The following is a 25,216-nucleotide window of genomic DNA, read 5'->3' on the forward strand; positions in this document are numbered from 1 at the left end:
TTCCTCTAAACACTATTCAACATTTGTACGAATCGATTCCTAGGCTATATTATATTATATGCCAAAGGCGGTCCTACATTTACTAATAAAGGATTCTTTATAAATCTAAGGTTTTCCATTATTTTGATAACCACCTGTACATTCCTCCGATGTAGGATTTGCACTTTCGCTTTTTTTTCGTAGTAAATGCATTTTTAATTTGCACTCCAATAATTTATAGAATTAAATTCATGTTTTTCAGTCGTATCAAATAAAACGTTCAATTTTTAAAAAAATAATTTCATATTAATCGCTTCATTGCCTAAAAAGTCAATAATCTGGGCAAGCAAGCCGGTCGTTAAAGGCGGCTAATTTAAACTTATTTTAAAAGGTTAGTGGAATATATTTGTCCTATTAGAGTCAGATGTTAAATTATGAAAAAATCTTAATGAAATCTTGTTGTTCCTTATTTGTGGCTTTGTTTCTTTCAATTATCTCGATATTTTTTGTTTATAATATTCAGAAATAGTGTCGTTTCATTCTCTTCACAAAGATTTTTATGGGATAGTTTGACAGAGTTGCCACTCAACCGGGAAAACCGGAAAAAGGCAGGTGATTGGAAAATTGCATAAAAAAAGATGGAAAAATACAGAGAAATTTGAAAATTTTCATAATAAAAAAGAAAAAAATGGGAATTTTAAATTTTTTAGCTATTTTTGTCCAATCTAAAAAATGCTGAACTCTAAAGATTGCAAGAATAAAAGATCATAGTCATAGCTTCCAAAAACGAAACTCACTCACGATTCTGGAATGCGGAAACTATTTTTTTTTACTCTCCATATATTTCCTTCCACATATCTTATACCTCGAAAAAGATATGAGAAGTCCCTATATATCCTTAATATACACTCGCACATCTTGGGGTGGTGATCGTACCTTCTTAATCTGTTTATTAAAAGCCGTCGTTTCATCTTGGATTGATCACGGATGTTTTGTATTTATCTCAGACTTGTTTTCTGTTCTCCTTCGATTGGATATCGTACATCACTGTACTCTACGTATTTGTTCAAGAGTTTTTCGCTAAGTGGAGGGACTTTATGTTATTTGCCATCAGTTAATTGCCCTTGGACCTGCGAAGTTAAAAAATTTGCATTCAATATTATTTCCGAATATAGTTTCTCCCACAACATCCCGTGGCTCATATGTCTCTCCCTGTTGCTGTCCGCAGAATTTATCATGCTCGTTCTACTCACATTCTTCCTTTTTGTGAGAGAATGAAAAGCACAATCCAAAATTCAAGGATCTGGTTTCATGAAATATAGCCTGCTGATTTCCAAATGGGATAGGATATTCCCAAGTTATTATTATTATTATTATTATTTTAATCCTTTCTCAGGTTTCATAAAAGACTGTTACAGCGATTTTCTAGCAACCTTCCTGATTCAATCACTATCGGTATTCTTCTTTTGTGCCTATCTTTATTGACGAAAGGGCCCGATTTAGCCTAATTGGGGCCCGGGGCAAAATTTTTTTGGGTGCCCCTTTTTTATTACTTTAGTAATGATGAAATGAACTTCATTCCTGAAGAAGAAAACGTAAAATAAACTTTCTATTCAATTTGGGGCCCCATCTGAGGTGGGGCCCGGGTCAACTGCCCCTTATGCCCTGCCTTAATCAAGCTCTCAGTGACGGTTCAAAGTCAATCGGGCATTTTGGTTGTGGAATTGTCTTTGATTTCGATGAAAGCAGTCCCGTCTGCATATGACCTTTCCAGTTTTGTCTGCCAAGTGAGTGGAGATTTTTCATGCTTTTTAGAATATCTCGATTTCAACCCAGCGACAATTTTTATATATACGGATAGTATGAATCCTTTCGAAATCCTCTCTCATTTTAATTCTCATATGCATTCAATTGCTGTTGAAATCTTGTGACTTCTGAAAACTCTCCAAAACAAGGATTTTAATATTTATTTTGCTGGATTCCTAGTCATGTGGGAATTATTGGTAATGTGGTAATGAGCAGGAATATCATGCTGCAAAAATTGCCTTTTTTTTTTTTCTTTTTTTTTTTTTTTCTTTTCAGTACAGAATACCCTACTGTGATGTAAAGAAATCTATTGCAATTCAAATTTTTTCTCCGTAGCAGGAAACATGGAATCTGCAGATCCAGAATAAATTACATTTTATTAAACCTTTTTTGATTTGTGATCAATTTTGCCTGTACGTAATGCCGATGTAAGATTATCTCTTCTCTGTATTGGGCATATTCGAATTAGCCATAATACTATTCTGTGAAAGTACACCTACATGCTGTATACTACGTAAACGAGAAAGGAAAGACATAGTTAAGTATCTGAACTGAAGAATCTTTAAGGTATCTTCTCTTGATGTTGTTAATCTTTTACGTTAAAATTTAATCTCTTAAAAACACTACTATGAATTTCAAACTCAATAGATTCTAGAAGCTGGTAGGCGCAAAGAAATGTTTATATATAACGCCAAATGCTGACACTAAAAATTTTCTATCTGGAATTTTTAAAATAGTAATTAATTAGATTAAAACTGTTTGAGATTGATTAGGAAAACTTTACAAGTTAAAAAGTCTGTTTGTTCCACCTTTTCGTACATACGTATAGAGCAGTTAAATGCAAGTGGAGCTGTGGATAAAACAGCTAATTCATGAATAAAAAAATCGCAATGTTTGTTTAAATTTTTTTATTCTTATTTCGTCGATGCTGCAGTGGCTTCGTTATTTACCTACTTAAACTAGAAAAAAGGATATATTTTCTATCACTTTCTCCCTCCCCTGCTTTTCGACCGGAATTTTTACTTTCTTGTATACGTAGTATATAAAAAAAAAAAAAAAAAAAAAAAAAAAACCGAGATGTTGACGAATCTTTATGTTTCAGACTTTTTTGAGTTCGAAAAGCACATTTTTGGAAAACGTCCGTCTGTCTATCTGTGACAAAGGTAACTCAAATCCGCTTTGAGATATACGGCTGAAATTTGGTATACAGTATTTACACAAAATTTGCAGATTTATATCAACTTTTGAGTTAAATCTGTTCAGACGAAGTACGACTGATCGAATATAAGTTAATATGATAATTACAAAATGAAAAAAATTGGATAGATATGATTCGGTACACAGATTTAACATCTTTAGTGTAGTCACCTGTCAAATTTTGAGCCAAAACCGCAGATATAGGCTGTCGGTCGGTCTGTACTTTCAGAAATATGTAAACGTGGTAGTTCAAAAATCAGTGACTTAAATATATGAAATTAGGTATGGGGTCTTGTGACTACAAATGCAGTCTTGTGTCAAATCTTTGTTTCAGTCGGTTGGAAAAAGCATATCTAAATGACGAATTCGATTTTCAGATACTATTAATCCCATGTCAGAGATAAATTGCCAAAAAATTCGCCAAGGATGACACGATATATGTTGTAAAAATGCTAGATTCACGCCAAAAATTAATATTTCGTAATTATCGTATGGAAATGAAAAAGAAAATTATATTTGTCAATTGTATCTATCATTTGAAACTTTATTTGTATACATTGACTTGTCAAAAGACATACCCTTCAGTAGCTTCGTAATTTCTGTAGTTGTTACGGAAATCAGATGAAAGCTACGGAGTTACGGATATATAAGAAAAAATTACAAATGGAAAAAAAAAAGAATGAAAAACCTTTCTTGCGAATTCTCGCTCTCAGCAATGCCGGTAGCGGACGAATTTTCAGCAGAGTTAGGAAGAAAAAAAACATGGAATCTTATTTTTAGCATGAATACTTTAAAACACTGGAGTCGCTCTTTATTACAGAAATTTATAAGAGAGTTTGTAATGATGTTATGCTGAATAATGACTTTAAAAAAAGTGTTTTCTATTTAATAAAAAAATTGCTAATGGAAGATAGTGTTAATTTGTTTGATGAATAAAATTGTGTTACAGGACTTTTTTAAAAATTATTTCATTTATATATTAATGACAAATGCTTATTAAATAATGTTTAAAAATATCTATTTTAATTCGTTAAAATTCTTTGGAAATATATATTCTTCAATGATTTATCCATGCTACGTTATATATAATATGTCGTTAAGAAATGTTACAGATGTTTCAGTAACCAATGTTGGAGATAGTGGATGAAAACCATGTGTATTCTGTCGTTGAATCCTTTAACTATTTTGTTTTCACTTCTAATCAGATGACACTTTCCATTTTGTGAATTAGCCGTCTTGCTGAATTAACCGGGAACTTATAGAATTTTTAAGATGTTAATGGATTCTGCATAATTTTCATATCGAATAGAATGTCTGATGCAATTTAGCTTAAGATTGAAAAACAGTTATTCGATACTTTAATGATGCTAGGACACAGAAGTAAACAAGTTCAATAGTATTCGAAAATGGAAACTAGAAAATATGAAAATGAAGAATAATGCTCTAATAAAAGCAATCCTACATGAAATGCATTATGTCCTCTAATTTCTTATAATTATTGTCAACCAACTTTAGAGCTCTAAATAAAGCGCTGTTAAACAACGTTCTAACAACTATTCCGAGCAACAATTTTGAAATACATAGTTTTCATGAAACAATTTCTGTTGATGATTAAAGCGCAACTAAAGTGCAGATTTACTTAACAGTAGAATTTAGAAAACGTAAGCTTAAGACACAGAGAGAGAGAGAGAAAGAACATCTTCATTCTTGTTGAAAAGCTTAAAAATGTGATAAGTCGATGCACATATGACGTACAAACAAATTAGTTTGATGGCTATCAGAACAGCGTTTTCTATATTTCCATATAAATATTCTTGCTATATTTAAAAAATAATAATAATAAAATTGCTATGTTTTGTATTTATACGTGTGTTTTGTGGTAGTGTTTCTTTGAAATTTTATGCTACTAAATCATAGAAATTTAATAATAAAATTTTTCAAAACTGTTTTAGCTGAAATTAATTTTATCGAATGATAGCCTCAATTTTGCAGGCATTTTATATTATGTATGAACATGGTGTATGCGAATTGCTAATGGTTTATCATATTTATAAAAAAATATTATTATTTACTTTTATGTATTTTATTTCCTCATCTTAAAAAAGGGTAGTTCTATGACAATTTATTCAATACGCGGTTCGAAGATTAATTTATGTTTTATAGACATTAATTCTTTTTTATAAATTACTTTTTCAGATGTCTTTTGAATTCATATAAGAAAATTCTACAGCCAGTTAGGAATATACTTCTCTGTTAGTAAGCTGCACTTACCCAAGAAAAATTATGAGTCTTAAAAAAAGAAATACAACTTCGAAAGGGAAGAGGGACAATTTCGAAGAAGAAATGCTACTTGCAAAGGACTGCCGTGTTTTGGTCGAAAAGTTGCCTGAATCTGAGTTACTGAATCTGGAAGATAAAACCACTAAAACAGCGAGTGGAAAAGAAAAAGAGGAATTAGAGCGCCATTCGCCTTCTACTTCTAAAGGAAGAAGAATTAACGCATCATCAACTGAAAGTGCTTCGCCGATTAGATCGTCATTGAGGCAGAGAAAAACTGTAGTGAATAAAGCTGATTCCAAAGAAAAAGAAATGCCATTTACGAAGCACTGCCACGTTTTGTTAGAAAGATTGTCGGAATCTCAGTTGCGAGAAGAAACGATGGAAATAGAGGTTCGTAAAAAAAGAGAAGAGGAAGTAGAGTACCATCTGCCTTCTATTTCGAAAGGAGATAGTGAGATCGTTAATGCACCATCGAATCAAAATGCTTCTTTGCTTGAAGCGTTAACGAAGCAGGGGGAAACAACAATGAATAAAACTGACTCAGAAGCACACATATCTCGAAAATTCAGACGTTCTAGACAGGAAAATAAGCGAAGGAAACAGAAACACAGACCATGCTATACTCAAAGACACGTTAGCAAATTAAAGAATGATTCAACAATGGAACTATCCGAGCAAGAAGACAGAGCACCTGAAGAGGAGGATAGTAGCAAATTTAAGGAAGAAAGACCAAACGGAGCTTTATTAATACGTTTCAAAAAGGGAGAAGCCACGTCAATAAAAGATAAATCAGGCTTCTGCTTAGGCCATCACTTTTATTTCAATGCATTTAGAAAGTATTTAATTGCTTTAAGAGGAATTGAGAGAAGCAACATTTTATATGAACTCTTACAGAGAGATCTTAAACAAGAATTAATTCTGCAGAATGCTCATGATCTTCAATATGATGTAAACAAAAAATTAGTAGAATGGATTGCCAAAAGTGCATTAAAAGTGAAAGAGGTTTCGCTGGAAGGTCAATGGGAAATGATAAAACGTGCAGCGATGGAAGCAGAGCAATCTGTGATAGATGAGATTCGAAAGTCATATGAAAATAGGATGATGAGAAAGCGAAAAGTTCAAGCTGATGAAAGTTCCAATCAGGAAAAAGTCCTCAAACTACCCATTCCGAATTTGATTGATGAAAAAGTGAAAGCAGCTAAATCGATAAAAGAGAATGCATCTATTTCCGTTAAGGAAATTACCAACGAAAAGGAGCATATTCAGATTAGTTCAAAAGGAAAAGGCTCTGAAACTCCTATACTTGAAAAAGAAATCAGTAATACTGATCCAAATCAATCCGAAATTTCCACTAGTGAGAGAGAATGTAAAATTTCGACAAACTTGCAATCTAGCAATATGACACTACAAAAAGACATCACCAAAAAGTTTTCAGAGAATCATGATACTAATAAAAATGTCAATGCTACTAATTTATTAGTCGATGAAGTATCAGTGTCTAATAAAATTGAGGAGATTGTAAAGAACCTGAAAAAGAAAGCAGAGACTCAAAAATCTTCGAATGAATTTGGAGTTGATACCAATGCTGCGAAAATATTAGCCGATGAAGTACCAGCTTCTAATAAAACCGAGGAGATTGTAAAGAACCTGAAAAAGAAAGACGAGACTCAAGAATCTTCGAATGAATTTGGAGTTGATACTAATACTACTAATTTATTAGCCGATGAAGTACCAGAGTCTAATAAAACTGAGGAGATTGTAAAGAACCTGAAAAAGAAAGACGAGACTCAAAAATCTTGGAATGAAGTTGGATTTGATACTAATACTACTAATTTATTAGTCGATGAAGAATCAGAGTCTAATAAAACTGAGGAGATTGTAAAGAACCTGAAAAAGAAAGACGAGACTCAAGAATCTTCGAATGAATTTGGAGTTGATACTAATACTACTGATTTATTAGTCAACGAAGTACCAGAGTCTAATAAAACTGAGGAGATTGTAAAGAACCTGAAAAAGAAAGACGAGACTCAAAAATCTTCGAATGAATTTGGAGTTGATACTAATACTACTAATTTATTAGTCTATGAAGTATCAGTGTCTAATAAAATTGAGGAGATTGTTAAGAACCTGAAAAAGAAAGCAAAGACTCAAGAATCTTCGAATGAATTTGGAGTTGATACTAATGCTGCGAAAATATTAGCCGATGAAGTACCAGCTTCTAATAAAACCGAGGAGATTGTAAAGAACCTGAAAAAGAAAGACGAGACTCAAGAATCTTCGAATGAATTTGGAGTTGATACTAATAGTACTGATTTATTAGTCAACGAAGTACCAGAGTCTAATAAAACTGAGGAGATTGTAAAGAACCTGAAAAAGAAAGACGAGACTCAAAAATCTTCGAATGAATTTGGAGTTGATACTAATACTACTAATTTATTAGCCGATGAAGTACCAGAGTCTAATAAAACTGAGGAGATTGTAAAGAACCTGAAAAAGAAAGACGAGACTCAAAAATCTTGGAATGAAGTTGGATTTGATACTAATACTACTAATTTATTAGTCGATGAAGAATCAGAGTCTAATAAAACTGAGGAGATTGTAAAGAACCTGAAAAAGAAAGACGAGACTCAAGAATCTTCGAATGAATTTGGAGTTGATACTAATACTACTGATTTATTAGTCAACGAAGTACCAGAGTCTAATAAAACTGAGGAGATTGTAAAGAACCTGAAAAAGAAAGACGAGACTCAAAAATCTTCGAATGAATTTGGAGTTGATACTAATACTACTAATTTATTAGCCGATGAAGTACCAGAGTCTAATAAAACTGAGGAGATTGTAAAGAACCTGAAAAAGAAAGACGAGACTCAAAAATCTTTGAATGAAGTTGGTTTTCATACTAATACTACTAATTTATTAGTCGATGAAGAATCAGAGTCTAATAAAACTGAGGAGATTGTAAAGAACCTGAAAAAGAAAGACGAGACTCAAAAATCTTCGAATGAATTTGGAGTTGATACTAATGCTGCTAATTTATTAGCTGATGAAGTACTAGCTTCTAATAAAACCGAGGAGATAGTAAAGAACCTGAAAAAGAAAAACGAGACTCAAGAATCTTCGAATGAATTTGGAGTTGATACTAATGCTGCTAATTTATTAGCCGATGAAGTACCAGCTTCTAATAAAACTGAGGAGATTGTAAAGAACCTGAAAAAGAAAGACGAGACTCAAGAATCTTCGAATGAATTTGGAGTTGATGCTTATTTGGAAGTTAGTGAACAGCATGTAAATTTTGGGTCTGGGCAAAAGCATAATACGATTTCATTTCTTGATGATTCCAGTGATACTGATACTTACGTAATAATTGATGAAGAATCAGAATCTAATGCTAGTGAAATATCTGTAAATAATTTTGAAAAAGATGATGAAACGGCAAAACTTCCGAGTGAGTGCGGCAATCACATTGATTTGAACGGTAATGAACAACAGGAAATCTCATGTTCAAAACAAACTTCCTCATCTGAAGATGCTCGTTTTATTAATTTAGAAGTAGAAACTCCTGAAACTACTGTGAAGAGCCTTAAAAAATACCATAATACTCAGAAACATTCGAGTGAATATGATGTTGATTTAAAAATACAGCAGGAAACGAACGAACAGCAGGAAAGCCTATGTGAAAGCGTGCGGAATACAGTTTCATCGATAGAATGTATGCCTGCCAATGAAAGAAACACGGAAGGTAGTGATAATATACAAGAAATAAGTTTTGGTGAGCACAGCGAGATTAAACAAAAGACAATTCTTGCATCTGATATCGAAAAGAAAACTTTCTCAGAAACTGAAATTATCATAAGTAACGACAGATCTGTCAGTCTTCACGCTGAAAATAAAATGTCTGCAATTAGCAGCGAAATTTGGATTTCAGATTTTGAAAAGACTGCCGACGCAAAATCTGGTCATACTCCCAGTGAAAAAAGTGCGATTGAAAGACTTTTGGAAGAGTGCATACAACTTGTTGAGAATCAAGATCTTACTCCGTCTAGGGAACCGAATGAGATATCTTTAGCAAAAACTGAAAAAAATTACGGTGTTGCGTTTTCCTGTTCCATTTCCGATACAGGTTCTAACCATAGTAATGCACAAGAAAGAGATTGTTCTTCCACAAAGAACACCACTGGTTTGAATCCCTTACCAGTTTCCACGAATGACATTCAGTTACTTAACTCATCAGAAAATGTTACATCTGCTACTGAAGAGTGCATTCAACTTGTTGAGAATCAAGATCTTATTCCATCTAGGGAACCGAGTGAGGTATCTGTAGCAAAAACTCAAAACAATGACGGTGTTGCATTTTCCTGTTCCATTTCCGATACGGGTTCTAATCATAGGAATGCGCAAGAAAGAAATTGTTCTTCCACAAAGAACACCACTGATTTGAATCCCTTACCAGTTTCCACGAATGACATTCCTTTACTTAATAACGCAACAGAAAATGTGGCATCTGCTACTGAAACCAAAACATTCTACGAAGCCCATTTGAGCTCTAACATAGGTTCAGTCCCTGGTTCTCCGCAAAAGAGTGGAGACTCGTCGCTTGGAGAAATCAATATACATGAGAATGTTCTTAATGTATATAGTTCTATTTATAACAAATTAGTTGGGTGGATTCCGGAGACCTCAGCTCGTGTCATTGCAACTGAAATGTCCTCTAATGTTGCATCTCCCAATTTAACCTCTTACCATGAATCCGTTCATACCACTTCAGAAGAAAAGAATAATTCTTCACCTGCTATTACTGCATCCTCGCTTGGTGAAAGACGTAATAGTGAAAGTGAAAGTGAAAGTGATGATAATTTGTCCAAAGAATATTGCGATGGACAAGGTTGTGTGTCATGTGCAATTATAGTTCGAGCTAAAGCAAAAGAAGCATTTCAATCTTTTAAACCTCTTCCCCTTTCTGAAATTCCTGCTCCAAAGACACGTCGTCGTCGCACTTACCTACAAAGATTGATGAACAGAAAGTGATAGAAAAGGATACTTCTCAGATCCTGTTGCAGATGTCAGAATTAAATGGCAGAAGTGAGTTAAATGAGGGATGAAGTTAAAGAAAAATAAAAGAAAGTGAAACAAACAATTCTCCTAAAAAAGGGCCAATCTAAGCTCATTTCGCGGCTTTCATATCTTCAACGGTCCTATTTTTAACAGCATGTGCTGCCATTTACCACTGCTAAAAAAAACTTTTTATACAGTATTGTATTAAAAATGTAAATATTTATTTAATGCGAAATTTTTAAAAAATGTATTTATTCAATTGACTGCAATTGTGTAAACACATCATATCATATTTTGGAGATTATCAAAATCTCATGTATTTTATGCCGTTTGAGATGAAATTCTTTTTTTAAATGAAAATTTTAATTTGCTACTAATTAATAATTTTGCATGAAAGAAAAAAAAAACATTTAAGACATTTTTTAAGCTAATCCTATTCTTAACAGAAAAATTAAAAACCTATTTGTTAACCAGAATTTTTTAATATTAATATTTAAATGGTTTGGGTTTTGTAAAAATCAGAAAACACAACTTATTTTTTAATCTAAAAGGCTTTTTCATATGAATCTGTGTGTATAGTTTAGGTCAATGAATCGACACAGTTGTAATGATTTTAGATTTCTTCTGCATGACACATCTGCAATCCTGTGTTGTTTTTCGATTCTTCGAAAAAAAAAATTAATGCACTGAGTTTTTTTTTTTTTCCCCTTCTTCTTCTTTTTCTTTTTTCTTTCTCCATAATTACTACGGATTTTATCGAAAATTTCTACAAACTGTAGATAAGATTAAGTTTTCTAAGGATTTTATTCTTAAACGTTAAATCTTGATGGTATTCGAAATTAAATTAGAGAATTTATTAAATCTATTTTTTTCTATAAAAGAATAAATATTGAAAATGGTAAATAAATGTTTGAGTTTTTTTTTTCAAACTTTTACTAATTATGATGTTATTAGTTAACATTTTTTTATGGTGCATGCTTTTGATGTGTCTCTTTCTCTTATGTCAGATTTCTTGGATTATAATGTAGTTACATTTTAGATTTTTTTTCTACATTTCATGTTATTGAAAAATGTTAATAATTGTTTCTAATTACTAAAACTGTTATTTATAGTATATTTAAGATGTAAATATGTCGTAACATTAAAAGTTTTGTTTCCTTGCAGTATCTTCTCTGTCCATATATGTTTAGTAAAGTCAAATAAAAAAAAAAACTTTTTAAAATCGATATAAAACAAATAGTGATCCACTAACATAAAAAGAAATCATATGATACTCACATTTGGAATTTTTTAAAAACTGAGCTTCATTAAATAATGAATTCTGCCAAACATGCACGCCGATAAATAAAATAAGTATGATTAAATGAGCAATAAAATTAATAAATTTATACAAAAAGTGATAAAGATATTTAAAATATTGTAGAATTGTTACATAAAAGAAAAATTATCGGCGTGATTTATTGATAATTTGACAGAATCTTGGACATGGAAGTTACATCTATGCGATTTAAAGAAAATTAAATGTAACCAATATTCTTAAACCAGCTGGTCGCCAAAGGCAAATGGCGACTAAAACTGAGAGTTATGAAAATTTAAATATGACTATCTTATAAAAATATGCGTTTTAGACCTCTTTATCAACTGTCAAAAAAATACGCCGATCATAATTTCTCTAAGGCTGATTGGGCTAAGATTATGAAAGTGTCGATTGTTCTCTGCCACTCAACTCATCATAATGTGAGAATAAACTAAAGTGAATTCTTCTCCAGTAATTCTTAGCAAATCATCTCGTCTCATAACTTTATTCTTCACTCCACCCCACTCCTTGCAGTCACTTGACCAAATCACAGCCTCGAAAAGCATCCCCCCCCCCATTATGTTTTTCCACTAAAGTTCCACAAAATCTCAGACTGAGTTGAAGAGCACATGCACTGTCACAATGTTAGATCTAATTTCAGTCAGTGATTGTTCTAAAATTGTAATATTCAAAACTTCATAAAAATTTGGAGTATCAAGAATATTTTGCAGAATATGATTCTGTAGGACCTAAGGACTGCATATTTAGATTTCATAAATTTTTTAAGCATATTTATTGACAAAAATAAAATATTACTTATGTCATTTAAATCATTTTTAAATTAAAACTAAAAACTGAATTTTAAGGTGAATCAAGAGAAATTTTAATTGAATAATTCTTTCATATATTGCATAAATTACGAAAAATATTCGGTAGTGTACATAAGACTTCAGTGTTGAACGTTTCTGTTTTCTATGCTCATATTAAAATAATAATAATAATAATAAATGCTTGGTTTCAGCAAAAAAAAAAAAAAAAAAAGTTTTTGTATTTATTGAAATTAAATCATTTCCACTTTAAATTCACTTAAAGGAACTAATTGAAAATTAAAGATGCATAGTACAATGAAGTGAACGGCTTAAGGCTTTTTTTAATTGTATGAGTTATATGACTATATAAATTTGAAACTTAAAAATGGTTTGCTGAAGCTATTGCTATTAAGACACCAAGTCGCATAAAATATTTAATTGAAAATTTCAGCGAGCATTAATCCCAGTGAACTAGATGGTCGCACAAGGCACCTTGTACGAAATAAAAATAATGCTGAAAGGAAATTAGAAATTTTTCCGACTAATTATAAAAATCGAATTGAAAGAATTTATCGACTTAGAGAAAAAAAAAAAAAAAAAAAAAAAATGCACAGTCATACACAAAAAAGAAGAAAAAACCCTGAATGGGAAAAAAGAAATGGCGCTATCCAATACGTTTCCATAAATACTCTCGCATATCCATAAATGCTTCGGGAGGAAATGCAAGCTTCTGTATTAATAAAGATGAAAGTAATATTCAGACAAATTGGCGCTCAGCAGGGCACAGACTGTTTACAGCTACATGATTTGGCACTTTTTAGAGGATGGGAACGTGCATATCGGAGCGAGGTATTTTTAATTTCAATTAGTTAATAATTATATTGAATTTTAACATTTTTCTGCGATAGCTTTCAGAAATATAATTACTCAAAAATGAATTCTACGCCGTTTCAAAATTTAAAAAATTATCTATTTTATGATAACAATAATCTTGCCAAATTTTGCAGAAATTTGGCATTTTTTAAAAATATTTTTTGCCAAATTTCCAATAATCGATTACATTGTTGCCCGAAAGTCCATTCCAGTTTTAACCCTCTCAATTCCAACCGGGCGGTTTGAGAATTTGGTTCTATGTCACTTGCGCTCGATAAATTTCCCCCTTTCCGCTCAAGTGTCAAGAAAGACTACCACATTATAAACTTTATCTTTGCATGTAAGATTTGGCGATTTTACAATGTACGCCAAATGGTAATCAACTCACTATGAATGAGAAAGATACTCCTTGTCTCTGATAACGAAACGAAACTTCCTTGAGAAAAATGCTGATGACCTTACCACGTTTCAAACGAGTGTTGAATATAATAAATATAAAGTGTGAGAAATTTGCTTTAAAAATGTATTTATTAAAAGGAATACGTTTATAATTTTCCCACACGGAAGACATTTATAAAAATTATAACTCTGATGTGCATAATACAAATTTAATCTAATAAAATAAATTATAATTTTTTATTTTATGAGGATTTAATCTTTATATCTCTTACGTTTTAACTTTATTTAACAAAATGAAAAAAATACATAGAAAGGGCTTTAAATTCAAATTTAAATGGATATCAATAATGTTTAATTCTTTCTATATGTATATACATTCCACAAACTGATACTTGAAATGAGCTAATGTATTTTTTATGTTAAAGCTGTTCAAATAAGGTTTTTTTTATAAAGCCAAAAATAAGCTTTTTGGCTGGCTAAAATAAATGATAGGAATCATATTAATAATTTTAAAAACAGCTGCTGGTTAATTCTCAGGAGAAAAAACAACATTTTCAATAAGAAAATGTTGATAATTAATTTAAATGCAACATCTAAACGTGCTACATTAAAACGCTTAACTTTCAAATACAGTATCATGAGCTTAAATTTTATTCGCAAGTAATGTAGTAGCAAATTTCTGCCTATTTTCTTAAAAGCGCTGCCAATGATTTATTACTAATTTTCAATTTGTCTTAAATCTATGCACGAAAGAAAGCTAAAAATAAAATATATTACTTTATATTTTATTCGTTCTTTTGTTTTTACCGACATGTTGTTTATTTTTCGGATAAGTATCAGAAGCTCTTTTCAGTATTAAGACTATTGCAATGATATAAAGACAAACTATTGCATTGTCACTTCGGCCTATTCCCATCGCAGTTTTCTCACAAAATGTGTAGCGACTCTTGTTACTGTAGATGGAAGTCGGTTTACATTCCAAGCGTCTTATTCTGTCATGAAAGGACTGTCGGAATTTCTGAGACCGAGTACAAACTACCGCTTTCAAAATAGCATTAAAAGACAAAAAAAAAAAAAAAGAAGATCGGATGTATTTTTTCCTTTTTTGAATGCCATTCTGAAAATTTCCCCTAAGTTGTGAATGTCTACTCTTTATTTTACGTACTGTGAATCGGGTTTTTGGATTATCAGAGTAATTTTTGTATTGAAACGCTTATTATTTCTTAATTATGAGTAAAAGAAATCGTGAACACATTGAAGAAGAAATTAAAGCAATTTTACTTGCTTTTGATGAAAGTGACTGTGATCTGTCAGCGAAGATGATGGTTGGCCAAAAAATGATACTTTAGCTCAGCTCTCATTTATTCTAAACAAAGAAGCAGGAGATGAAATTGACGAGGATCAGATGAAAGAGAGAGATGGAGAGGAGGAGTCAAAAAAGTTTTATAATTTACCAAATTAGAATTACCAAACTGGCGTACGAATTTGAAGTCAGTGTATTTGGAATAACCACGAGAATGCTCCTGCTGTCATAGGAAATTTTTCCCCAGACCATGACTCCATGTGTAGGTCCAGTGTGTCTAGGCTGCAGACAGTTTGATTGCTGATGTTCTCCTGACCAACACACGTCCATCACTGGCACCAAGGCAGAACCTGCTTTCATCAGAAAACACAACAGATCTCCACTCCGTCATCCAATCAGCTCTGGCTTGACACCACTGGCGTCGCAAAAGGCAATGGCTTGTAGTCAGTGGAATGCACGCTACAGGGCGCCTGGCTCGGAGTTGTCCTTGAAGTAACCGATTTCTAACAGTTCGTTGTGTCACTGGGATACCAACTGCAGCTCGAATTTCTGCCGCAAACGCAGTACGATGCGCCACAGCCGTACGCCGAATATAGCGGTCTTTTCTCTCAGTAGTGCCACGTGGCCGTCCGGAACCCGGTCTTCTTGAGGCAGTACCATCCCTTGACCACTGCTCCCAACAATCATTCACAATGGATACATTCCGACCAAGTCTTTCAGCAATATTGCGGGAAGAAAATCCACCTTCTCTTAGCCCTATTACACGACCTCTTTCAAACTTGGAGAGCTGTTGATAAGGGCTTCTTCGTCTTCTTAAAGGCATTCTTGGCTAACATCAACTCAATACGTCAGATTTCAAAGATAAATAACGCTCACGAACTTTACAACACGCATTTAAAGCAAACCTGAAATGTAAATTCTGAGTGGCACTACTAGCGCCACACTTGTGCGGGAAGCGCGATATTTGAATCGATGTTATCTTTTAGATGTATAAACACTCCTACCAAATTTTGTTTATCTAGCACAAGTCCTTCTTGGTGTTGGGATTTTTTTTTCTGCCAATGTATTTTTAACTAGCCGACCACACTCTGCTGTTGCTCAATCTGCTACCAAAATGGCTTCGGTTTTTTTTTTTTTTTGGCACAAAAGCCAAGATATTGACTATGCTGTGCCAACCAGAGAGATAAAATCATAGCAATTTGAGAGTATAAAATTTTATTAATAATGCTTATAAGTGATATTTTAAAAAAAGTAATAAATAAACATTTTAAATAATTGAATATAGCTTTATGGATTTAAAAAAAAAATCAAAAAGACTAATGTAGTGATTGGATTTTGAAGCGTCAGGAAATAAACGTTCATAGATGGCGCTAGACAACTAGCGCGAGTGTAGTTAAAAGAGTGATGTCATTCGAGTGTTTGCTCTTGGAGGAGAAGGAGTTACTGAGCAGAGTAACTCGAATGAATCTGAAATAAATTTGTTAAGTTTTCTATTTGCCTATTTATTCAAAGCACTCACGAACCAGCCACGACAACTAACATGAGGGATTTTGCCCAGTAAAGTTGACAAAGAAATTGTAGATGTTTGAAAACAAACAAACACAAGCGCTGTACACTGAAACGTGATCATTCAATCAAAATATGCTGAATAGACATTTGACAGTTGCATCGTGAACGCATTGGGGGTCGTTCTCCGAGTAAAAGATGAAGAAGAGTGAATCTAGTATGACTAATGCGTAAGCATGTTAAAAGGGTATCTGCGTTTCTATCGTGAAAGTATTTCTATCGTATTGTAAAAGTGGTTTGACAGCGAGGAGTTTTTTCTCTATCTCAAGATGTCACTCATCCTGTTTGCCATTTTGAGTAAAGAACCAATTTTTAAGTCGTTTTTTTAAAGTCACTCGCTGGTAAAATTATATTTATGGGAGCAGTTGCTGGTTTGGTGGTCTTGTCCACTTTCTCATTTCCTAAAATTCCCACATGCGATCGTACCTAACAAAGTAAAACCATGGGAATTCAAGTTATTAAAAATATCTAAGACTTAAAATCAAAGGATGATTATGAAGATTGGGATTAAACGATTTTTGTGACATTAAAACACTTAACGAATCAGTATAGATAATAAAATGTTTTTGCAAGTCATGAGAAATGTCCTGTAATGCATCTAAAATAGCAATCACCTCCACTGTAAAAACTGAACAAGAGGAATGAAGCCTATAAGAAAACGCTTTTCCAGGGGAAATAACAGCGAAAGATGCATGGTCAGCAGCTCTTGATCCATCTGTATGCTGGTGTAAAATCTTGATAATGATGCCTGTGTTCAAAAATTTTTTGTTGATAAATAATATATGCTGTGTTAGAATAGTAAAAGTTTTAAAAGGATTCAAATATTGCACATTGGGGATTTTCCAAGTAGGGATTTTATTTAACGGCTGTGGGGCTACATAGTTATACAGTAAATTTAATTCTGCGAGGATATTATGAATTCTCGTAAAAAGGATTTCCTGGCATCTTGCAGTCGAACTAAAAATGGGCAAAGTTTAAAAGTATGGAATAGGTGATTCACATTTGGTTTTATTCTAAAATAATAACTGACACATAGCATCTTCTTTCTTAATTCAAGAGCTGGCTCATAGCATTCGACATATAGGCTCTTAACAGGCGATATTTTAAAAGTTCCTAAACAGAGTCGAAGAGCGGCGTGATGAATTGTATGCAGCTTTAATAACACATTTTTTCTTGTAAATCCATAAATTTCACAACCATAATCTAGTTTAGAGAGTACTGTGGCTTTATATGCTTTAAGCATCGAAATTCTGTCTGTTCCCCAATCAGTAGTTTATAGAACTTTTAAGATATTTAGTGATTTTTCACACTTTTTCCGCAGTGTTTCCACATGAGATAGAAAGTTGAGTTTCCAGCCCAAAAATCGAATTTGCTCCCCCAAACGGTATTTTCACGCCTTTGAGATTTAGTTCGGGATCGGCATGGAGATTGCGTTTTCCGCAGAAATGGACACCAGCTGTTTTCGATGTTGAGAAATTAAAGCTGTTAGTGTTGGACCACTGTGTGATGCTGTATTTTGCAATTGTCGCTGAATGTAATTAATGCATTCCTGTACAATGCAAATGGATTCCTGTACAAGAGATATATAGGTCGTCAACATATAAAAAAAAACCTTTCACAGAAAGTGGAAGTTGTTTTAAAATATTATTAATTTTTAAAATAAAAAGAGTCGCACTTAAAACACTGCCTTGAAGGGCACCTTACTATTGTATAAAAAAGTCAGATAGTTCATTTTCCATCTTGACCCGGATTTACTAAATTTTAAAAAAAATCTGATAAAAATAGGAAGATTTCCTTGTAGTCCAAGATCATATAAGTCTTTTAAAATTACGTATCTCCACGTCCGATCATAAGCATTTTCAATGACAAATAAAATGGCCACAAAATGTTTTTTTTTTTTTTTTTTTTTTTTTTTGTAAAACTACAAAGCGAATATTTCTTTCAAGGACAAGTGAATTATCGGTTGTAGTCCGACCTCTCCTAAATCCACTTTGGGATGGCTGAAGGAGATTTTGTACCTCCAAATAATGAATCAGTTTGCGGTTTATCATTCTTTCAAGCAATTTACAGAGACAACAGGTCAAAGCAATTGGACGATAGTTAAAAGGGCTCTTTGGATCTTAGCCTGGTTTCAGTAAGGGAATTATTATAGCCTGTTGCCACATAGTCGAAAAATTATGTTCTTGCCAAATACGATTGGTAGATGTAATAAATTTTCTTGAGAATCCGTTGTTAAATGTTGGATCACAGAATAACTATTACTGTCTGGGCCAAGAGATGAAACATGGACACTGGCAAGGCATGATTGGAATTCCGAAAGAGTAAGATTGCAGTTTTAAGGAAAATTATCTAGAGAATTGAAATTTAATTTTTATTTTTCAGCATTATTTTTGTAGTTCAAAAACGGTAGGGGATAGTTTTGACTATTCGATGTATAAGCTAGAGTCGAACCTATGCAATTTGTAATATCCTTTAATGATGATGCTGTGTTCCCTCTATTAACCCTTAACTGGGGAGGGGAAATCTTAGTACTTAACTGGGAAGGTGCTGTCAACGTGACCGCATTTCATTTACACTCAAATTAAATTTTTTAATGAATGTATTAGTATGAAAAACTGCCAATATATTTTGCAGATATTTTTCTTGATATATAGATATGTTTTAGAAATTTTTTGAAATATATTATCATTGAAAAAAGTAAATGTGTTAGAACATACATTTTCTTCTTAAATTACATGTTACAATAATTACATGTTATAATAATTAAATAATATTCTTGAAAGAACACATTACTTTTTACTTTTTAAATCATACTTATTTTTTACAGTATATGAAGGTATATAGAAAACAAAATAATGTAAAATTCAACGATTATATGAAAAATAAAAAATTATCAATGGGTAAAATTGGCCCTTTTAGTATCGGCTTGTGTAACTTTCATAGCACGGTTTTCTAGGGTATTTTAAACATACAGGTTAAGAACTAGTATGAAAATCAACTTATAAATTCTGTATATGTATATCTCATGGTATATTAATATATTTTATAAATTTTTCAAAATACATTATCACTAGAAAAATTAATTATGTTTGAACATACATATCAGAATCAGTTGAATGCGAACTTTCATCGAAAAACTCTTCTGTACAATGATCCTTATTAAAATCGCTTTCTGCATTATTTAAAAGTGAAGAAATAACTGAATTATTTATTAAAAAAAAAGCATCCGCTGAAATCGGTTGAAAAAGTGCACGTGTATTGAAGGTCACAAAACAGGAAGCTACAGGGTCAATCCATTCAATTGAGCTAAAAATAGAATAAGGGTGACTGAAAATCCATCGCTAGCGGTCTCACGGACCGCACGTCCCCAGTTAAGGGTTAATTAAAATAGAAACAGTACTGAGATGATAAACATTCGTTGCTTTTTTTAACTTTTCTCCACAGTTGACGGCTAAATATTATAGAGGTTATGCTAAACACAAATTTTTGCCATGAAGTTCATCGACTTCGTCTTTGTATCCTTTTGGATTCAGCTTCAGCTTTTTTTAAACTGATAAAATTTTCCGAAGAAGGATAACGTCGGAAGATATTCCAGACCTTTTTTTGTCTTTTATATGCCAATCGGCAATTTGCATCCCACCAAGGCTTGCTTTGCCCCCTTCAAATGCCAGTGTCTTTGGAATGGAATTATCCACTGCTTCGATTAATATATAAATTGCATGATTTAATGTTTCCTCGATCGTAGAAAATTTAATTATTTCAGAATTGATGTTAGCTATAGAAGTGAAGTTTTGCCAATTTGCTGCACCGAAATGGCAAAAGAAAAAGAGAGAGAGCGCATTTTTCAAATATGATTAATTTTACAATGCTTGTGGGTATATAAAATTTTTGTTATTCCATTGTCTGTGCATATGTAGAGATTGTCTGGTTTGCTGACTTTAGAACACTCAACATATAAGTATCCATGTGAGAAGAATTCATGTCCAGATCTTAACCGCACTATTCTAAAGATTAATCATGAGCTTGATTGATGGTGATTGCAAATGCCATTCGAATTGGGAATTGCAATCTCTTAAGTTGGAATAGCAGGAATGCGAAGAATGCTGATATCTTTACAACTTGAAAGATCCTGTCAAGACTGCTGCTCATTAATTTTTTTTTACTGCAAGTCGCGGCCGTTGCAAAGCTTTGGTTGGTAGATGTTTCACAACATAATTGGCACGCCGCTTCTCAATTGCAGTACATTTGATCCTTTCCAGATGAAATGAATTCAAAAATTCAGTACGATAATTAACCGCTTCATCTGCTTCTTCAATAGTGTCGATGGAATTGTATGTGACTGCCACTATTTGAAGGTTAAACTAAATAATATTGTTAAGTTCATAAATGTCTTTGTTCTTGGCTGCAAGAATAACTTTTTCACTCAGCTAATCATGATTCTTGTAATTTGTTTGAGATTGGGGAATACCTCTTCTACCACTTCTTCTTTTGACATCACTAAAATGTAGAAGTTATAAGGCAATGAAATTCATACTGTCAGATCAACTGGCATCATTCCGTTCCTAATTTCTGGCAATTGATATCAGGGTATCTCAGCTTATCAATCGTTTTGTTGCTGGACACGCATATTTGTGTCCATTTGCATTGCCATTATGCAATGCAAACAAAAAAATGTTTTTACCTGTTACAAATCTGATCTCTATGTAATAAGTATATTAAAATCCCGCCCGTATTCGAATTTCAACTTTGTGTCAAAATTTCAAAGCAATTGGTGAAGAACTTTCGGAGATTACCGATTTTCAACAAACGAACGTTTAGATTTTTATTTATATACATAGCGCCATGAAGTCGTGGGACTGGTCACCAATGGAACGGTTCACGCACACAATATCGGAGCATATGTAACACAATTAAAATAGCACATCTCTATTCTCTTGCAATTTTATGATATCATAGATACGAAGTTATATCTAAATGATTTCACTGAGATTAAAAATAACCAATATCTTCAACAAACCAGCTAGTCTCCGATTACAACAACTGACTAATTATTATTCAGATTCACATGAATGATAAATCGGGCTAGATATCAAAGGAGTGGAGTAGATAACGTCAGATAATTCTTTAAACAGATAGTGATATATATAATTTTTGTATTATTTGTTCAGATAAAATATTGAAATTTATGATTATTAAAGTATTATTTTTTTTTTGTTCGGAACCCTCAAAGTTTAATTCAAGAAATTATTTTCATAATAGCAAGAAATTATTTTCACATATGAAAAAAAAAAAAAAAAAAATCTCTGTTTCATCTACAATTACTGATATTCACTTTGTATCAATTTTGAAACTATCCATCTCGAAAAATATTTCCTTCTAATTAAAAAAAAAGATGGTACCAGTGAATAGATGTCAAGAAGAAAACTTCACTTTTGTTTATATATATATATACTAGCTGCCTTTGGCGACCAGCCGTTTCGCCAATCTTAATAATCGTTAAGATTTTAATAATTAAATATTTTATGTCATTCCTACTTTATAGGCTTCTTCATTAAAATATTTTAAAACTTCAAATTTTGATAGTCATATAATTCACTCATAATATTATTCAGGCAGTCAGTCATAACGTAATATGTATCTCTCTAATTTTCTGTTAGCTCCCGTATAATTTAAGCTTTAAATTAAAGTGGAAAGGATTAATCTTCAATTAAAATAATAATATTTTTTGCTGAAACAAAGCATTTTTTTATAATATGATTACTGAAAACCGAGTCACTGAGCATTTAAACCTTATGGGTACTAAAGAATATATTTCTTAATTTATGTAATATCTCAAGAATTTCTCAACAAAATTTTCTCAGATCATCATGAGCAGATCCATTCATTAACAATGTTTAGTTTTAAATGCACCCAACACTACGAAAATAAACAGAATCGTTTAAAATAATCGGTCGAAAACAGGTTTAAAAAAACTACTTAAAAAACGATGTACTTAAAAATAAGCATATATAAAAAATATGACTAACATAAATACAATGTAATTACAAAAGCATACAACTAACCTAAAAATAATTTAAATCAAGTCCGCATCTGTTCCAATTAGTTCTCAACAACCAGAATACAATGCGCATGCGTGAATTTTCAACGCCAGCTATGGTAACGTAAATGCGTGAACTTTCTACGACAGTTGGGGTAACGCTACGCTGATTAGAAATTTTTAATTTCATTTTTTCTGTTTTATTTTAATTTAAAAGTACTTCAAAATGAATCTGAAAGATCGATTAATTTAAAATATTTAATTTTGAATGCATCAAACACTAAGAAAATAAACAGAATCATTTGAAATAATCGGCCGAAAATATGTTAAGCCTATCCTTGTTAGCGTGGGGAAAAAACTGAAGCCTTACTCATTTGGCGGTGGGAAAATGAAAAGATTTTTTTGGCGGAAAAGTTTTAATTAATAATTAATGTTTTTAATTAATAATTAAAATTCTAATAAAAAATTCAAAAAAGGGACTCCAGGTGTACATTCCCGACCTCCAAGGTATGCATGTGCCAAATTTGGTAGCTGTAGGTCGAACGATCTGACCTGTTGAGCGCCAACACACACACACATTGAGTTATATATATATATATACAGGGTTAGCAAAAAATAAGAGGGCTGTAAAATGCGTTCTATTGGTCCAAATAAAACAAAATTTGAACTTAAGATAACTCAAATCATACGCTTTATATTTATTAATTAAAGAAATTTAGTACAGAAATTCTCCAATAGATGGCGCTGTAACACAAATGGCATTTATTTGCATGTATTGAAAATGTGAAACATAATTTGCGTTTCAGCGCATGCCTATTACCATTTTTCTTTGAAAGAAAAGAAGGCGGATTCTGCACGAATATTAGTTTTTTTCTCTGTTCGTCATGCCTATGTTGCAAGAAAAAGCGCAACTGGTGAAAGTGTTCTACCAGAATGAACAAAATTCCGTTGCAGATCTAAAGGAATTTCGTTGTATGAAGCCAATACGAAGAGTTCCAATGTCTCCAGGTGCCCTACGCAAGATGATGCTATTCTTCCAGGTAGAGGACGGAAAAAAAAATCCCGTCTCGCAGCTTCGATAATGTTGCGACCGCGCTCGTTGAAGTCAACAGTCAGTCACCGCATAATAGTGTGAGTTTGCCAGTTGTTTCCCGTGTTCTGGATATGCCGTATTTAACTGTACGAAAAATCGTACGGCAGATTTTGCATTTTTATCCATACAAAATAAAGTCTGGACACCTGTTGCAGGACGGCGACTTAGAGGTTCGTAAAACTTCTGCACTTCAGTTCCTTGCTCGAATGGTGGTTGACACAATTTGGCCATGGAACATTCTGTGGAGTGATGACACTTTTGCCTCAATGGGTAAATTAACACCCACAACTATCGAATTTAGGCAGAGCAAAACCCTCACGTTACCAAGGAATAACCCTTGCATCCTAAAAAAGTGACAGTATGGTGTAGTTTTACAGCTACCTTTATCATTGGACGGTATTTATTTGAAGAGATAACTTCAAATGGAATCCAAACCTGTTGCGCCACAGGATAACGGTATTATGATATGCTGAGGGATTTTGTAATCCCAATCCTTCTACAGCGTGGATGCCTTCAAGGGATCATTTTCATGCAAGATGGTGCACCACCTCATATCGTCGTGTAAAGCGATTGTTAATACAGCATTTCACAGAAGCACGAGTTATCTGTTGTCATTTCCCAATTGCATGGCCTCCTCCCTCGGGGGACATCACCTCTTGCAACTTTTGGTTGTGGGGTCATTTGAAGGACATTATCTACCGTCAAAGGCCGTCATCTATATCAAATCTGAAGGACAACATTCGGCGCCATATTCTTAATATACTGGCAGACTCACTCCAGTCATTTGTAGAAAATATGGTTCCCCGATTTGAGCATATTCTTGAAAATTAAGGAGGACATAATGAGAAATTTTAATTTTACTTTATTTAACAATTATAAACTATATCAAATGGTTTTATGTGTATTACAACGCCACTAAACGGTGAATTTTTGTACTAAATCTTTTATTTAATATATGTAAAGCGCATCATCTCAATAATCTGTAGTTCAAGTTTTATCTCATTTGGATCAATAGAACGCATCTTAGAGCTCTTTGAATTGGGTATTTTATTTCTTGCTAACTCTGTGTATATATATATATATATATATATATATATATATATATATATATATGATGTGTGAGTGCCATCTATCGATCATTTTTAAATACATTTTTTAATGGAAATAACAAACATCAAAGGCTCTCTGAACATATTCCCGTAAACCGCAATTTTTTTCGAGCATTACTTTTTTATTATGATTTTTTGAAGTTTGCATGAATTTATGCCCTCACCCAGTTTATATATATATATATATATATGTGTGTGTGTGTGTGTGTGTGTAATGATATTTTAATTCTAATTTCAATTTAATTTTTGAAATCAGAATTAAAAATCAATTTAATTAATTTCCAAGATTTTATCTTAATTTAGCCCATAGCAACTTCATTCTAAAAATATTCTCTTATTTCGTGATCCAATTCCACTTTCGGTTTAATTAATCCCTTTGTAAAAATAATGCGCCATCAGTACTACGTATCGAATGA

General features: G+C 32.5%; 1 protein-coding gene across 1 annotated transcript in view; it reads left to right on the top strand.

The window, feature by feature from the left end:
- LOC129961958 (uncharacterized) overlaps positions 1–11,158 on the top strand; it is a 47,222-nt gene extending 36,064 nt beyond the window's left edge. Inside the window, exon 3 of the mRNA XM_056075608.1 lies at positions 5,179–11,158. Within this exon, the coding sequence (XP_055931583.1) occupies positions 5,266–10,287 (5,022 nt within the window). The 5' untranslated portion in view covers positions 5,179–5,265 and the 3' untranslated portion in view covers positions 10,288–11,158. The remainder of the gene's footprint in view (positions 1–5,178) is intronic.
- Positions 11,159–25,216: the final 14,058 nt, after the last annotated feature.

The sequence above is a fragment of the Argiope bruennichi genome, chromosome 2, assembly GCF_947563725.1.
Source record: "Argiope bruennichi chromosome 2, qqArgBrue1.1, whole genome shotgun sequence".
NCBI lineage: Eukaryota > Metazoa > Arthropoda > Arachnida > Araneae > Araneidae > Argiope > Argiope bruennichi.